This window comes from Podarcis filfolensis (genome assembly GCF_964270895.1).
Source record: "Podarcis filfolensis genome assembly, chromosome: 2".
Taxonomy (NCBI): domain Eukaryota; kingdom Metazoa; phylum Chordata; class Lepidosauria; order Squamata; family Lacertidae; genus Podarcis; species Podarcis filfolensis.
In genome coordinates this window covers 62,506,181-62,521,125 of record NC_139605.1, presented here as the reverse complement: position 1 = coordinate 62,521,125, position 14,945 = coordinate 62,506,181, and the positions used below count along the sequence as shown (strand labels likewise).

At 40.3% G+C, this 14,945-nt stretch overlaps 1 protein-coding gene across 1 annotated transcript in view; it reads left to right on the top strand.

Annotated features, from left to right (window-relative positions):
- Positions 1-1,341: 1,341 nt before the first annotated feature.
- CDX1 (caudal type homeobox 1) overlaps positions 1,342-14,945 on the top strand; it is a 31,488-nt gene continuing 17,884 nt past the window's right edge. The window contains exon 1 of the mRNA XM_083594717.1: positions 1,342-1,919. Within this exon, the coding sequence (XP_083450843.1) occupies positions 1,487-1,919 (433 nt within the window). The 5' untranslated portion in view covers positions 1,342-1,486. The remainder of the gene's footprint in view (positions 1,920-14,945) is intronic.

Sequence of the window (14,945 nt, the reverse complement as noted above, 5' to 3'; positions counted from 1 at the left end):
GCCAATTAGTAGTATTACGACCTCGCATCAGAGAGGAGCGTCCCCCGAAGATAAATGAGCTCTTGCTTTCTTTCTTCCTTCCTCCTCCAGCTTCCCTACTTGATTTCTCTGTTTTTCGAAAATTTTAATGAAAAAAACAGCTTCTTTCAAAGGTGTAGTGCAATGAGGATTAGCGTTTCGAATTATTAACAGCTGCCTTTCTTAATATTCATCGATGTGTTTATTGGAGAGATCCACTGGAAGAGCACGACGTCTTCTAACACGCTCAGCGCTGCTGCCTGTCATTCTTTGGACGCTTCCGACAACCAGGAAAAACGGTTGTCCAATGATGATGGTGGTGGTGGTGATTTTAAAAGACCGGTGTTTTTTTTTTTCTTATTAAAATCTTCTTCCTGAATGGATGCAGTTGATTCTACTTAAATATTTTAATAATAATAATAATAATAATAATAATAATAATGTGTTCTTCAAAGTGGAGAAATCTGCGTGCGTGTTACGCTCATTTGAAGCAGGAAGCTGTGAAAACGGAACCTTTCAAGAAAACGTAGACTCACCCGATTATTACGTTAATATTTATAAAGGTAAAGCTTCCCCCACCCAACATCTCCAGGAAAATATTAGGCCCAGGTTTCTGCGATGTCCCGTTAATGCATTCTCAGACGTCTGGCAGCCTATGTACAATCTAAAATGGTTGGGATGGGATTATTAGAAAGACCACTCCAGCGTGGCTATGTGCTTTCGGGGTCTCAGAAGGATTTAAAAAGTGGAATTGGTGTCCATTTTTTGCACGGAAAGCTATGCTTTTCTCACATGATAAACACCATTGCTTCCACAGAGCTGACCTTAAGAAACTAAAATGCAAAACGAACAGACAAAAACCCCTTAGGGACCCTTTCCATTTTTTCTCAGTCTCTTTTTAATCAGGTGCTCCAAGTGGTGGAGATGCCAGGTTGCCGGTCTTGTAACTAAATGATACCGACTACCTGCCCACTGCCTGGGAAAACCCACGGAAATACCACCTCTCCCTTCCCCCCTCCTCGTTTTCTTCCTGGGCCCTTTACCTGATGACCCCTTTTGTGCCTGGATTTCTTTGTATTCTCTGGGAACTTCTCAGGCCTTCCTTACCATCTAAGCATAACCTCCTCTGTCGGGGCCTTTCCTCTCCCCCACCCCGTCATTTCTATCTGCTGAGTAATTTGTACCCAGTGGCTTCCCTTTGATTCCTGCACTTTGAAATGCAAACCTGCCTTTCAATGCAAATGCTCCGGGAGCTTGGCCCAATAAAAAGCCTTTCCTCAGGGAGGTGCCTTTGCAAAGTGGGGAAGTGAAGGGAGGAAAAGAAAAAAAAACCAAACCACACCACTGACCAAGAAGTTCAGGTGAGCAGCTAATCAGGAAGAAGCTGCGAGTGATCGGCAAGGGCAGGCCTGGGAAGAGGCGGCTGTGGCACAGGGCGCACACATTATGCGCGCAGGGCCACTTGGGGATGATGTATGTGGGATACCTGTTGGATAAGGACGCCACCAACATGTACCCCAACCCGGTCAGGCACCCCAGCCTGAACCTCAGCCCTCAGAATTACGTGCCGGTGCCCCCTCAGTACTCGGAGTTTGCCAGCTACCACCACGTGCCAGGGATTAACAGCGATCCTCACCATGGGCAACCCGCGGGCGCCTGGGGCTCTCCCTACACGCCCACCAAAGAGGACTGGCATTCCTATGGGGCAGGAGCCCCTTCTTCTGTCGCCAACCCGGGGCAGCTCGGATACAGCCCCCCTGATTTCAATCCAATTCAGCCACCGGGCTCTGGACTGCTGCCTCCGCCTATGAGCAGCTCGCTGCCCCAGCTCTCGCCAAATGCGCAAAGGCGCACGCCTTATGAGTGGATGAGGCGCCCCGTCCCCACCAACAGCGGCAACGGTAAGGAACCGTCTCCGTTTCTTCCTCCTCCTTGCTCTTGGGGAGAGGGCTCGCTTAGGTCACGCAGGAGACCAACTTCTGCTGTTTCTCTGCCTTTCCTTTTTTTTTCGCTCAGCAAGCCCCACACGAGTTTCCGTTGCTGGTTAGTAGGACTGAGCTGTCAACTTTATAAGGTTTACTCTTCATTATCTTTCGCCCATCAACTTGTAGACACAAGAGTTTGTGGTCAAGCGGCATTTTAACACGAAAGGGTGCTTGAGAGGCTGGCTGCAAACCCAGGGCCATTTCAGACTCTACACTTAGCAGTTAAACCTGCAAAGTATATGCGGTTGGCATGCGTAACCTTCATACTGTACATGTAGATTTGTCCGTCAGTGAGGTGTGATTGGTGAGAGAGTCTATAACTTGGTGCTTTGCTTGCAAAAGGTGCCAGGTTCGATCCCTAGCATCCCTGGCCAAAAGAAGTGGCAGGTAGTGGGAGCCTCTGCCGGTCAGAGTAGGCAATCCTGGGGTAGATGGACAAATGGCCTCAGTACGAGTTTGCTTCATATATCCAAGACAATGGTCACAACTCAGCACAGAGTTAAGGCGCTTAAATGTGGATCTTAGCTAGTGTGTGTATGATCCATACTATATGTTAATCACATTGACTATGACTAAAGAGATTTACCTGGAAGTATGATTTCTTTTTTCTGTAAACGTTATAGCCAAAATTATAAAGGTTATAGGTCTAAGGAGTGGGTGCAATGGAGGATTTCTAAGAACATAAGATGGGATGAAGATAATATGTAACATTAATAACATGTAGTTTATGGTTTGGGCTGATGGCTGTGTATGTATGTGTTTGCTATAAAATGGATGGCTAGAACTTTCAAATAGCTACCTTTAACTGTCGCCTTTTTCAGTATCATTGTCAAACACTTCACTCAGATTCTAGCACTGAGTCACAAGTTAATTTTTCTCTCATCTAGTAAGCCTGTAGTAAACTGACATTTTCTCAGTCTAGATTACTGACAGCCTCTGCAGGTAAATATTATGCTGATAGACAACTCTGATGGATAAAGCAATCTATGTTGATTGCAAATAGTTTGGTAACCTGGAAATTGCAATATGTCGATTGCAAATATTTTGATTGCAAATATTTTGGTAACCTGGAAATAATTTTTGTTTTATTTTGGTAGACGCTTTGAAAAAGGACTGATTGTGGGGAAGGGGTTAATATACGTATTTGGATGTGTTAGTTACCCATTTATTATTAAACTAGCAAGGGAGTGGGCAATCTTCTTGCTTTGTCATTTGCAGGGGCTTGTGTTAATTAATCAAGGAGCTGCTGTGCTTATGAGCTCTCTTGTTTGTGGGGTACATCACACTTTGTTTTTAGTATATACTTGCTAGCAATGCAGTATTATAAGAATGTTCCACTATGTTCAATAACACTCACTTCTAGTAAGTTTATCTTGAATTGCAGTCTGTGTACACTGACAAAAAAGTGTCCATGTTCCAATTTTCTGTTACATATACCTTTTAAAATATAAACAATTGTTTCACATAAGATGCGAAGTGGCTCTGCTTAAGCAACAGCCTCAAAGATGCACTCCTGTATTTGTCTGGAAAAATCAATATTCCACATGGTGTCTAATCAAATTTTGGATCATTATAGGACATGGGCATGGACTTAAGTTTTAATAATTCTATTCCCCTTTTTCTTGCTCCATTACTGGGAATCAGCCAGGCTTATGATACTTTAAACTGAGATGCTCCTTTATTTATTTTATAGATCTATAATTTTGGAAGCTGCTACCATGAAGCTACTGCACTTCCTGTGCAATAAGGTTTCACTGTTTCAGTTCTGATCCTGAATGTTTGCAAGTCCTTTTCAGATCCTTGCTGGAGGTGGTTATTGGGAATGGCAAACCAGCTCTTTTGGTGTCCTGAGGCAGATGAGAAGAATCGCCCGACATTATCTAATTTGTGTGAGCAAATGCCAAGAAAAACTTAGAACCTAGTTAAGCAAGCAGAAATATCTCTTTACTGGATCTGATGTACTAGCAAGTGACTGGGGGCGAGATGTGATTTAAGGGTGGGTTTAATACGGACGGATGGATTAAATTCTACTTTTCTTAAACATTTCTTCAATAGAACTCAAACCTGTTTACGTAACTTCTAGGCAGCCTCTAGTCCAGCCCCAAAGCTGTTTAGCTTCAGCACTCTGGCTCTGCTACATGGATTCAGACCATAGCCCAGGTAGCATGCGAAAAATCATAAGTGACATCAGCCACAGTCTTGATGACCACCATCTCTTCTTTAAATGAGAAACTGTCAGATCACTCATTTGGGTTTGGACTGATCTGTTGACAAATAATATGGAACTACTAAACTGGGTGATGGATTTGCTTTATGTGATGGTTTAGAAGGCAAAGAAGAATGAAAAGATAATTTTGTATGATTGTATGGAAGAATTCGATGTTTTGCAAGGATGGGTTACACCTATATATGAGAGTTCCACTGGATCTGAGATATGCTTTGTTTTTGTGGAGATTCTGTACATATGTGTGTGTGGTGAGTGCATACATAGGCATCTGCACATAGTCAAGATCACTTAACACAGATTAGGTACTCTTTAATACTGTCTGTAATCATATTGTTTTATTCATAATCAGAGTGGTAAAAAGGTAGATTCCCACCTTTCAATTCTTGTGTTTATACTCTAATCCATTTTAGTGAGTGCAAGTATGAAACCACTGGGTGTTATTTATAGGTTCTTAATTAAGGCAAGAGTATGTGAGAATGATGGATCTACCCTGTAGGCCAGGGTAGGATTGTGGGTAGAAAGAACTACCGGTATGTGATTTTCTGTGAAAAATAGGTGTTGCACAAGAATGAGCTACTTAATATCACCATAAGATGTTAAAATAATAAAGAGTTCAGTGGCTCTTTTTGAAGTGTGACTGCTTATGTGACAATAAATTGGGTATAACTAACACATTTATTGTGACATAAAACTTTCACAGACCAGAATGCATTTCATCATGTGCAAAGTGTTCTTCTAATGCTGTTAAAGCAGCAACTCTTTATCACTTACCTAGAAATAAGCTCTATTGAACTAAATTGACTTATGTGAGTAGTCAAGGATAGAGTTACACTGGGAGTATTTTTAAAGAAACATGAAGCATGGTTTGCAATCAAATGAACTGATTTCACATAGTATGTAGTTTTACAGAGGCCGTGGGGTGGAGGACAGGTCATCTCTTTATAGTGTTTATGTCCACATGACAGCTATAATAGGAGTAGCCTATCGTTTTAACCTTTCTGCTGATGATTGGGCAAACAAAGATTTGTAACTGTGTAATTTATCGAAATAAATAGAACTTCTGCGGAATTACAAAATGTAGAATTAAATGCAAACTTGCATTCAGTGTCGAAAGGAATTCAAAGTGAAAAAAGGTGGGGAATGGACAAGAAGATAGATACCTGTTGACAATAGATTACATAATGATTTAACTATCCTCACCAACCGCTGTGGGTGGTAGGTCCCAGAGCGAACCTCATAGCTGGGCATTCGATCTCCGCTGTCCAAATCTGACATTCTGCTCTCTGCATGCTTGTGTCTCAGTTTCCTTTTAAAACATGATTTGGTGTTTCAAAATGTCACAAATCCACCTTGACTCACAGCGAAAAAATGGGAGGTAATATTATAAATTCTGGGGTACTTTTTTTTCAGGTGGGAATTATGTATGTGGCGTGGTCAAGCAATGCACCACATGTATGTCATTTATATATGCCACCTTATTCCAAGAAGCTCAAGGTGACATACTTGGTTGGTTCTCTTCCATCCACTTTCATCCTCGCTGCAACCCTGCGAGGTAAGTTAGGCTGAGGCCACCCAGTAAGTTTCTTTTTTTTTATTTTAATAATTTTTATTAACTGGCCAATCACATCAAATTAAATCACATCACATAAATTCCAAATTACAAAGCCAGATTTTTAAATTTTGTTGGGGGAACCCATACTTCAAGATCCAAAGGGGGATTCAGATCATCTTCTTATTACTGCGTTAATGTCCAAATCAGTCCCAATCAGTCCAAACAAAATTCATAATTCTATCCAGTCTTATCTTGGTGTTTCCACATCATATCTTGTTCATATAATTTCTATTTTTCCTTTACAATCTCTTCTGTTAGTCTCCTTAAGCCGATAAGCAAAATAATAATCCTGTGTGGATTTCCCGTTCCTCCACTAAGTCCAGATGGTTTCCATATATCTCCTTCGTAGATAACATCGCTCTTTCCATCATAAATTTGGCATTTGTCGCTCTTAAGTCCCACCGAGAAGTTGATCCACGATATGTAAACAACTCTATTTCTCTCTTTCTCCTCCCAGACCTAAGAGCTCCAACAATGCCTCCCAAAATGGCGACGGCATTTTTAACTGTGTCATTCCAAAACTCTTAGCTTTCCAGCTTCATCTTGAAACATTGCTTTGGTTCGAAAGTTTATCTCCACACAGCCTTAAATCCACAGCTTAAGTCCTTAGTTTCTGACTCATTAGGGGAGGGGATTCTTGTTAAATCACATAAGGAAAAGGAAGGCAGGTTTTCCCCCCCTCCCCCCTCAGTCATACCGTATCTTGACGTATCTTCTCATATTTTATTCTTGTCTTCTTATCAGAGATCTCTTCTGTCAGCAGTCTTTACTCCCCTTTTTCCTTGAAGCATGTGCAATTTATCTCGTCCAAATTGTTTCTTTTGAAGATGCTTGCAACTAGCGGCGCGAATCAGGGACGGCGTCCAGGAGTGCCGGAATCCCACAGGAGGGCTTTGTGCCTAGTGTCCCCACCCCCACAAATTCGGGGGTGGTATAGGGCACAGCAGGCAAGGGCCGTCCCCCCCATAATCCTGGGGGGGTTAAGGAGGCTAATTACCCCCATCATAGCCTCCAAATTACCTCGTGTGGGTCGGAGAGATGTTATTGTCAGCCATCTTCCGATGCGCCACCTAGTGGCCCCCCCCACCCAGTAAGTTTCACGGCTGAGCAAGGATCTGGACCCTGTCGGTCCAAGTGCTAACCTAACGCTGGTCTAAGTGCTAACCTAACTTAGTTGGTCTTTAAGGTGCTACTGGAAGAAAAAAAATTTTTTTGTTCTAACGCTGGAATGTGAGGGACGGACTGGGGTTCTCATCCAGCGTTAGCCATACTCCGAGTAGAGCCGCTGAAATGAATGGACTTTTAAATCTCTTCCCTGCGTTTCTATGAGGTGAAAAGGGCGCGAGCGGCGAGAGCGAACTTTCCCGCCAAGTCCATTATTCCTCCTCGTTGCCTATATTGCCTCGCCTGGAAGCCGGGCCTCCCCTGGACGGGAGCTTTCCGTCCCCGTCGCGTGTTCGCGCCCACCCGGGAGCTCTCCAGCAGCCGGCTTCGTGATGGCGCTGAACTCTTGAACTCTGCGCGGGGTCGGGATTTTAAAGGGCTGGGCTTGCTGCCGGGTGGGAAAGTGGAAGTCTCTCCCCAGGGAAACGCAAATGAACATGCCGGGGAAAGACCCCGCGGCGCTGCCCAGTTCAAAGGCGGCCGGGACCAGGAGCTGGTTCATGAAAGGGCCTGCGAGCGCCTCCCTCAAACCCAGGGCAAATTTACAAGCGTGCCCCCTTTGTCATGCAGATAGGCAGCGGCCCTGCGTGCAGCGGGGCGCCCAGCGGCTTCCATTGTCCTCAGCTTCGGGGGCTGGGAAGCGGGGGCTCCTGGCGCCCTTTGAAGTGGGGGCAGCATCTGCAGGCACTTTCTGCTTCCTGCCCGGCTTCACTTCGGGCCGGGCAAACAAGCCCGCCGCTGGCGTGCGACAGGCCTCCGCTCGCTCCCGCGCAGAAGGGCCAGACTCGCACCGAGGACAGGCCTGTCTTCGCCCGCGCCGCTTTCCTTTCTTCGGCTGAATGTGAGCGGCGAGTTGTACTGGTGTCTCTTCATTTAAGCCGAGCGGCGTGATGCAATACTTCAGCATCTATCTCACAAATAGGCGCCGGCATAATAGGTGAAAGCTTGTTTTTCAGAATCTCTGCTTCAGCTGGAAATTTGGCACTGAAAATCCTTCAGGTTTAGAAATGTGTCGCTCAATTCGGTTTTGAACCACGTTTTATATACCATAGGCCCAAACTTGCGAGACTTGATTTCAGCGAGAGAGATTTAAGCAGGAGTTTAACATTTCCTTGAAATCAGCAAGACTTTTAAATATCAAACTTGTTATTTAAAAATACTGTAAAACAAAGCAGTGGGTTTTGTTTTGGTTTTAGTTCACCATCTTTATTCCTTGTAAATAATGATTTTGCCGATCACAAAATTGCCTTCACTTGGGCATACAGTGGCCCAAGTCTCAATCATGCCATCAAACCTCATTATTTTTGAATGGAATGAATGAATGATTGAGTGGGAATTGAAAACCTGGTCTGGTCATACGAAGATGCACCTCCTCGGCAACATCTGAAGCAAGCACAATCAATGACTCTACCACCATCACCACCTTGCACCATGATTCATGGATTCATCCACAACAATAGTGACTTCTTTTCTGCCCTCTGACAAGGCTATACTTTCCAGGAATGGTGTAATAGTATGTTCCCATACTGTTTTACTTACCCCTCTACAGCCTTTTTAGTGAGGGATAATGCGTAAGTACTGTTTTGTGGGAATTGCAAGCATGTCTGCACCAAAGTAGGTTGAATCATTTAGGAGTTGAGCAGGCTGTTATAATACATTGATATTCAGAGACTCCTGGTTTCCTTAAATAGGTTGCTAAAGAAAAGTACAATGAAGTGGGCTGGCTGGGAAGGTCTCAGAACAGTCAATATTCCCCTTAGGAATTCCCCTTCTGGAGAGTAGATCCTGGACTATTTCCCTACAAGAAATCTTAACAATGTGTCAATTCTCCTGTACTTTATAGATTCTAGGAAAATCTGTTCATCTCCAGATGTCTATTTTGGTTTTGTTCAGTGAATTCATGCATCACAAAATTTTGGAAGGCATCTCACCTTGGACTGAACCAGTGCTGATTTAATATTTGCACATGAGAGTTGAACTAAAGCACAGAATTAGGGGTGGGGATGCATTTTAGTTGGTGTTTTCTCTTGAGTCTGGAACCATACACACAGTTTACAACTTGCATGCTTTTCTAGACAGGCCTAAGCAAGGGTGAGGAACCCATCGCCTTCAAAAATACATTTTTGAATTGAGTTAAGTCTTGAAGGTATGTGAAGGTGATCAATCTCATTGCTTGCAGTGAATTAGATTAGTAACCTTTCTAATTGAGTATACGGTCAATTAGACTGAACTCTGGAAATGTACACCCTTAGACCTAGATCCTATAGGAACTTCATTTTTTTTTCTTTAGCAAGGATGGGGAAACTACAAGAAAATCACAGCAGCTGCTATTTGTGTGAGTGGGTGGTCAGACACACAGGTTCAGGAATCTGTCATTCATGCATCTCAGACCCAAATGTAAAAAAGGGGGGGAAATCAAATATTTGGTCATTTTCTAGCAATATTTTTAGAATATGTACATTGGAAGTGACTCTGGAGAGTAGTACTGCAGTATGAAAGGCCACCACTGCATGAGTCACTGCTGAAATGGGGATCTGTAGGAGAATATTGAAATTTTGTCATATTATAAACTTACTGTCTGGCTGCCCTGGCAGACTGTACTTAAAATAGAGCCAAATCCTGGTGCACCAAGGGGGAAAAAACCAGTTTATGCAGCCTGCATTAACTATAAAAATTTATCTCTGCTTATTCTGCTTCTCTGAGTGGCAGTGAGGGGAAAGGAGTGAATTCTGCCAAGGCCTCTCCTGCTCCTGAGATTTACCGGTAGTTATCTACACATTCTCAAGCCAATCTTCCCAAACAACAACAATGAATAATATTGTTGTTCTGACGAAGGTATCTGACGAAGTGTGCATGCACACGAAAGCTCATACCAAGAACTAACTTAGTTGGTCTTTAAGGTGCTACTGGAAAGAAAAAATTTTGTTTTGTTTTGACTATGGCAGACCAACACGGCTACCTATCTGTAAATGAATAATATGAAATCTTAGATTGCAAAGAGGCAATCCAGTGTTTGATGTCCATGATGGGCTGGATAAGGGCTAACAAACAGAAACCAAAGCTAGTTCTTCTGATCAGTAGGCAGGATTTTGGTTTGGAGGTTCACTGGCATTGAAGGGACATGCTATTTGGGGTAATTTTGGACTGAGTCTTAGACCTGGTTTTTCAAATCTTGGACATGGCTAGAACCATCTTTGCATGAATAAGATTTCTGTGCCATCCACATACTTTTTTGAAAACTTACAATTTGGCTGTGATGATCCACGCCATCTTGCCTTGATTATTTTAACATGTTGAATATAGGGCTACCTTTGAAGACCATTCAGAACATTCTGAACAGTTGGATCAGGATGCTGCCACCAGGTTTCTTATGCAGGTGAGATATAGTGCTTATGTTACCCAACTGCATTCTGCATTGGCTGCCCATTTGTCCCCCAGCACAAGTCAGAGTTCGGGTTGACCTAAAAAGCCCTAGGGACAAGGTTATCTGAAAGACCATCTTCTTCCATACAATCCTGCTGAGAATTGAGACCTTCCACATATGCCTTTCTTACTGTCCCTTCAGCTATTCCTAAGACAACAATTACGGATGAAATTTTCTGAAAATCTTTATGTCAACCTTATCCAGAGAGATTATTACCCCCCCCCCAATTCCTGCCTTGCTCCTTGATCTCAGTGACAAGCAAGTTTTTTAAAAACCAGCTCTGCTAAAAATAGAAACATTCTAGCATTTTATATGCATAATATTATATGCATATACATTCCAGGTTTCTTATGGTAGTGCTCACATAAAAGAGGTACATGCAGCAATGCATATAACGAAATAATACTTGTGTTTTAATACTGTACTTATATAGGACAAAATGGTGCTTCTTTTTATATACGTATAATAGATGTATAATTTTGCATATAATTATCCAGGTTTTTTAAAAAACATAAAATGCATGAGAGGTTGTGACATAAACTTTTGTATTCAAGAGGTGATCCAATGCTTGATTGGGTCAGAAAAGCCAGATTCTGTGTCTAAATCCATTCAAAAATATTTTTTTCCTCCATCCCACACGACAAGGCACAAAAGGGCATTTTCTGTGGTGGTTCCTGCCCTCTGAAACACTCTTCTTCATGAGATAGAATCCTAGAATTGTAGAGTTGGAAGAGACACCAAGGCTCATCTAACCCTCTGCAATGCAGAAATTCCAAAGGCACTGACCCATTCCTCTCTATGCTTCCTTCACTGCTTGTGTTCAACAGGACAGTTAAAACATTTCATTTTAATAAAGGTTTTGAGACCTCTTAATTTTGGGGGACTGCTGGGAGTTTTACTGTTTTCTATAACTTGCCTTTATTTCATATTGTTTTTAATGTACACAGCTCTTAGGGAGGAAGGGTGTACAATATTTTAAAAACAATAAACATGCACATTATCAGACTTCTGAATTGAGCTGAACCCTGTGTGCCCTACCATAGTCATTGCAGTTGATTTATTTGCCTATTTTCTCTCTGCCTCACAATAATGTGAATGCCCTACCGTAGCAGCCAGTTATATGAAAAGTGTGGACAAACTATGGAAATGCTAACGCGCGTAAATTGTGTGATGAATAAAGAGTCAGAAATGCATTGTATTAGATGAGGTATTCCTTTCCCACATACTACCTGCACTGGGTTGTTGAACTTCATTTCTGCTGGATATTATTTGCATTCTGACATAATGTTAATTCATGGTTTACAGTTATGAGAATAACAATAACCTACACACACACACACACACACACACACACCCCACCCCGCAAGAGCTTCCCCACTCCACTAGGAGATCAGAAACTTCTGCTTTGGTTTTAGATTAGCCAGGTTTAGGACATGGCTTTGAACCCATGGCTGTTAAAACAAGCCAGTTTAATAACCAATACTCTGTGTTTATCGTGATAACCAAACACAACCATTGACTTGCATGGCTTGTTTGCACAAATACTTTTTCATGTATTAGTGGTGACTTTAGGCAACTGTAACATATGACTAGTTTGCACAGAATGCATTGCAACCAATGGGAAAGTAATGTAGGTGCAAGACTGAGAAATGAAATATTTGTGTGACCTTTTTCATAATAAGGTGCATGGGACAGGTGAATGATACACCTTCTTTAAAAGGAGCAGTAGGACCCAGTTTTGTGAGACCATTATGCCCGGAAACCCTGATCCTTTTCCAGAGTGATTTTCCCAGTGTTTGGGCTGCATTTACTAAGTTTCACGAGGTAGAGTTTTAATTTGTCCATGTTTTTGATAGTTGGTAGACCCAGAATGACACTAGGTTTCCACTATTTTTGTTTTGTGCAACACCTAATGGGCATTTGATATATGCTTGTAACAGCCACGGCATTGCAGAATATAGTAATAAAATAAGGCCATTAGATGACATGTTTAATGTTTTTATAATGCCTTAGATTATAATGCCTTAATGTTTTTATAATGCCTTAGATTTTAATAAACCGTTTAGAGAATGGTAGCTTAACAGAGAGGTCTTTTTGCTAGTTTTCTGATTGGTTATGTCGATTCATTGTAACACTTTAAGGGCCTCGAACTTTCATCTTTTTGATTTGTTTACTTCCCAAAGGGTCTGTAGAATAGAAAACATAAGAGAACTGGTACTGAAAGAATCACACATTTGTTATCTGTGTGGTTAACTTGAGAGCCTTTTTTAACCAGGAAAGGATTACAATCTAGTTCTGCTTAGAACTCATCAAAGGCTTGGTATCACCTTCACTTTATCAAAACTGGAGCCAGTTGGTATTTTGAGGTCCTGGGGCAGCAAAGAAGGTGTCTTATTTTGTGATGGTGGGAAACAAAAACACTGTAACCAGATTTTACTTAAAATGTTACACAACAGAGTTGCATTAAGATAAAATAAAATCTCAAAAACATTTCTAAATAAGTTAAATGATCTGGTTGGATTGGATTATGAGAAACTTATTCTCTCCTTAAATACAAATAAACAAAATAAAAAAAATTAAATAATAAACTACCGAAGAATTCATACACATTTCAGTTACGACACTGAAAGGAAAATATATACTTGTATATTATTATGAAAAATGTTTTATATAAAGTATCTTAAATCAGGGTGAATAAAAAGCAATTATTTTCAAAAAAATAAAAAATTGGATTAAAAAAAATTTAAATGAGTTTTTTTTTAACTTAAATTGGATTTTTAAAATAAAATGCTTTTGGAGGAAAAATCTTTCTAAATATAGTTTTTTATTTAAGTTACATTATAGTCCAAAGGCTATTCATCAGGAAATAAGGATTTGTTTTATGTTTTTCATGTGTGCTAAAACTCAGTCTAAGTTTTTTTTTTTTTAAATCGTTTAACCACATCAGTTAACAAACATGGATACATATGCTATAATGTTATTGTTTTAGTTAAATAAATTGTTTAAATTGTTCTTAAGGAAATGATTATTTTTCTCCTTCTAATAAATTACAGAAGAAAAGTTGTCCAAATATAAACAGTTAAATTATTAAACCTCCCAATAATTTCATAATTATCTGTCAATGTATTTCTAATAGTATAACCAAATCAGTAATTTTTGATATAACTGTAAAAACTACTCTGAAAATTTATTATTCCAAAAATGTAACCTTTATCTGGTTGTAAATATTAAGATTAAACCAGCAAGAATGAGTCTTTCTATATATAAAAAAGATTTAAATCAAGTCTTACTGACTAGTGATTTAAATCGTTTTTAAAATCGATTTGATTTAAATCAATCCACCCTGTCATAAATACGTAACATTTTTCAATGAATAGTATTTTATTGCCCAAAATAACTTCATTAAAATACACTTAGTTAATAAAGCAATGCTCTAAATATTATTGAGCAGTTCTGAGATTGGTAGCACTTGTCATAAACCCCCATAAGTTGTTATACGGATTCTCACTAATACAAATAAATTTAATATCAAATCAGAATAAATGTCTTAGAACTAGGCACATAGGTGGAATTTATTGTATATACATATGGTGCCAGAGGACTGTAACATTTGTGAAATTCTTTTTTTGATACGTAGGGTGGTATCCAACGCTATTCAAAGTAAACTCATTGGGTTTAAGTAAGAATTGATTTCAGTGGGTCTACTGTGAGTATGGCTTAGTTAGGTGACACACCATGAAATTTCATTTCGAAATAGAAATTGAAAATATGAGCAACGAAAGGGAAGAACACATAAAAATACAACACCACTAATTAAGAGAAAAGGGGAAAGAATAATAAAAAGTGAAGCTTAACTGGTTATATTCTTGGTATATGAGGTTGTGAGCTGTGATATTTTTCTAGAAAAAGAGGTGCCAGAGCTCACCATGAACTTCTCCCTCATTCTCTTAGAATGGCAATGAGAGGTGCCAGAACTGAGGGCTCGGGTGAGCTCCGGTTGAAAAAAAAAACCTGGTTGTAAGGCAATTATAGTAAAACAGCCTGAGGATCTCTTAACTATTGAAAGCATCGGATGTGGAAATGATATAATTGAATGATAATGAGAAACTACTTGTACATATATATAGAAAAACTGTTAACGCACATAGATTGGAATAATCTAATTCTTCTGCCAGTGCAAACCCTTTCATTTCATTTTGGCCAGTAAGGCACTTTGTATACAGGTGCTGTCCTATGTACATTATATTAGGTACATTATATTATTTAAAATCTGTAATCATTTTAAAGCATTTTTAATAAACAAAGGAGTAACCCGCTCAGGAATAAGATTAACATAGAGAGCAAATAAAACTATTAAATGAAATGATACAAATCAAACAATCAGTTTGCATTGATTAATGGCTGGCATCATGCTGCAACTGGAGTATGCATTTGCCTTAAAAATATCAACAGTTTAATTATGCATGTTATAAATCATAATGCTAGATGGCTATATTAAAGGCTCCTTCTCAGCTT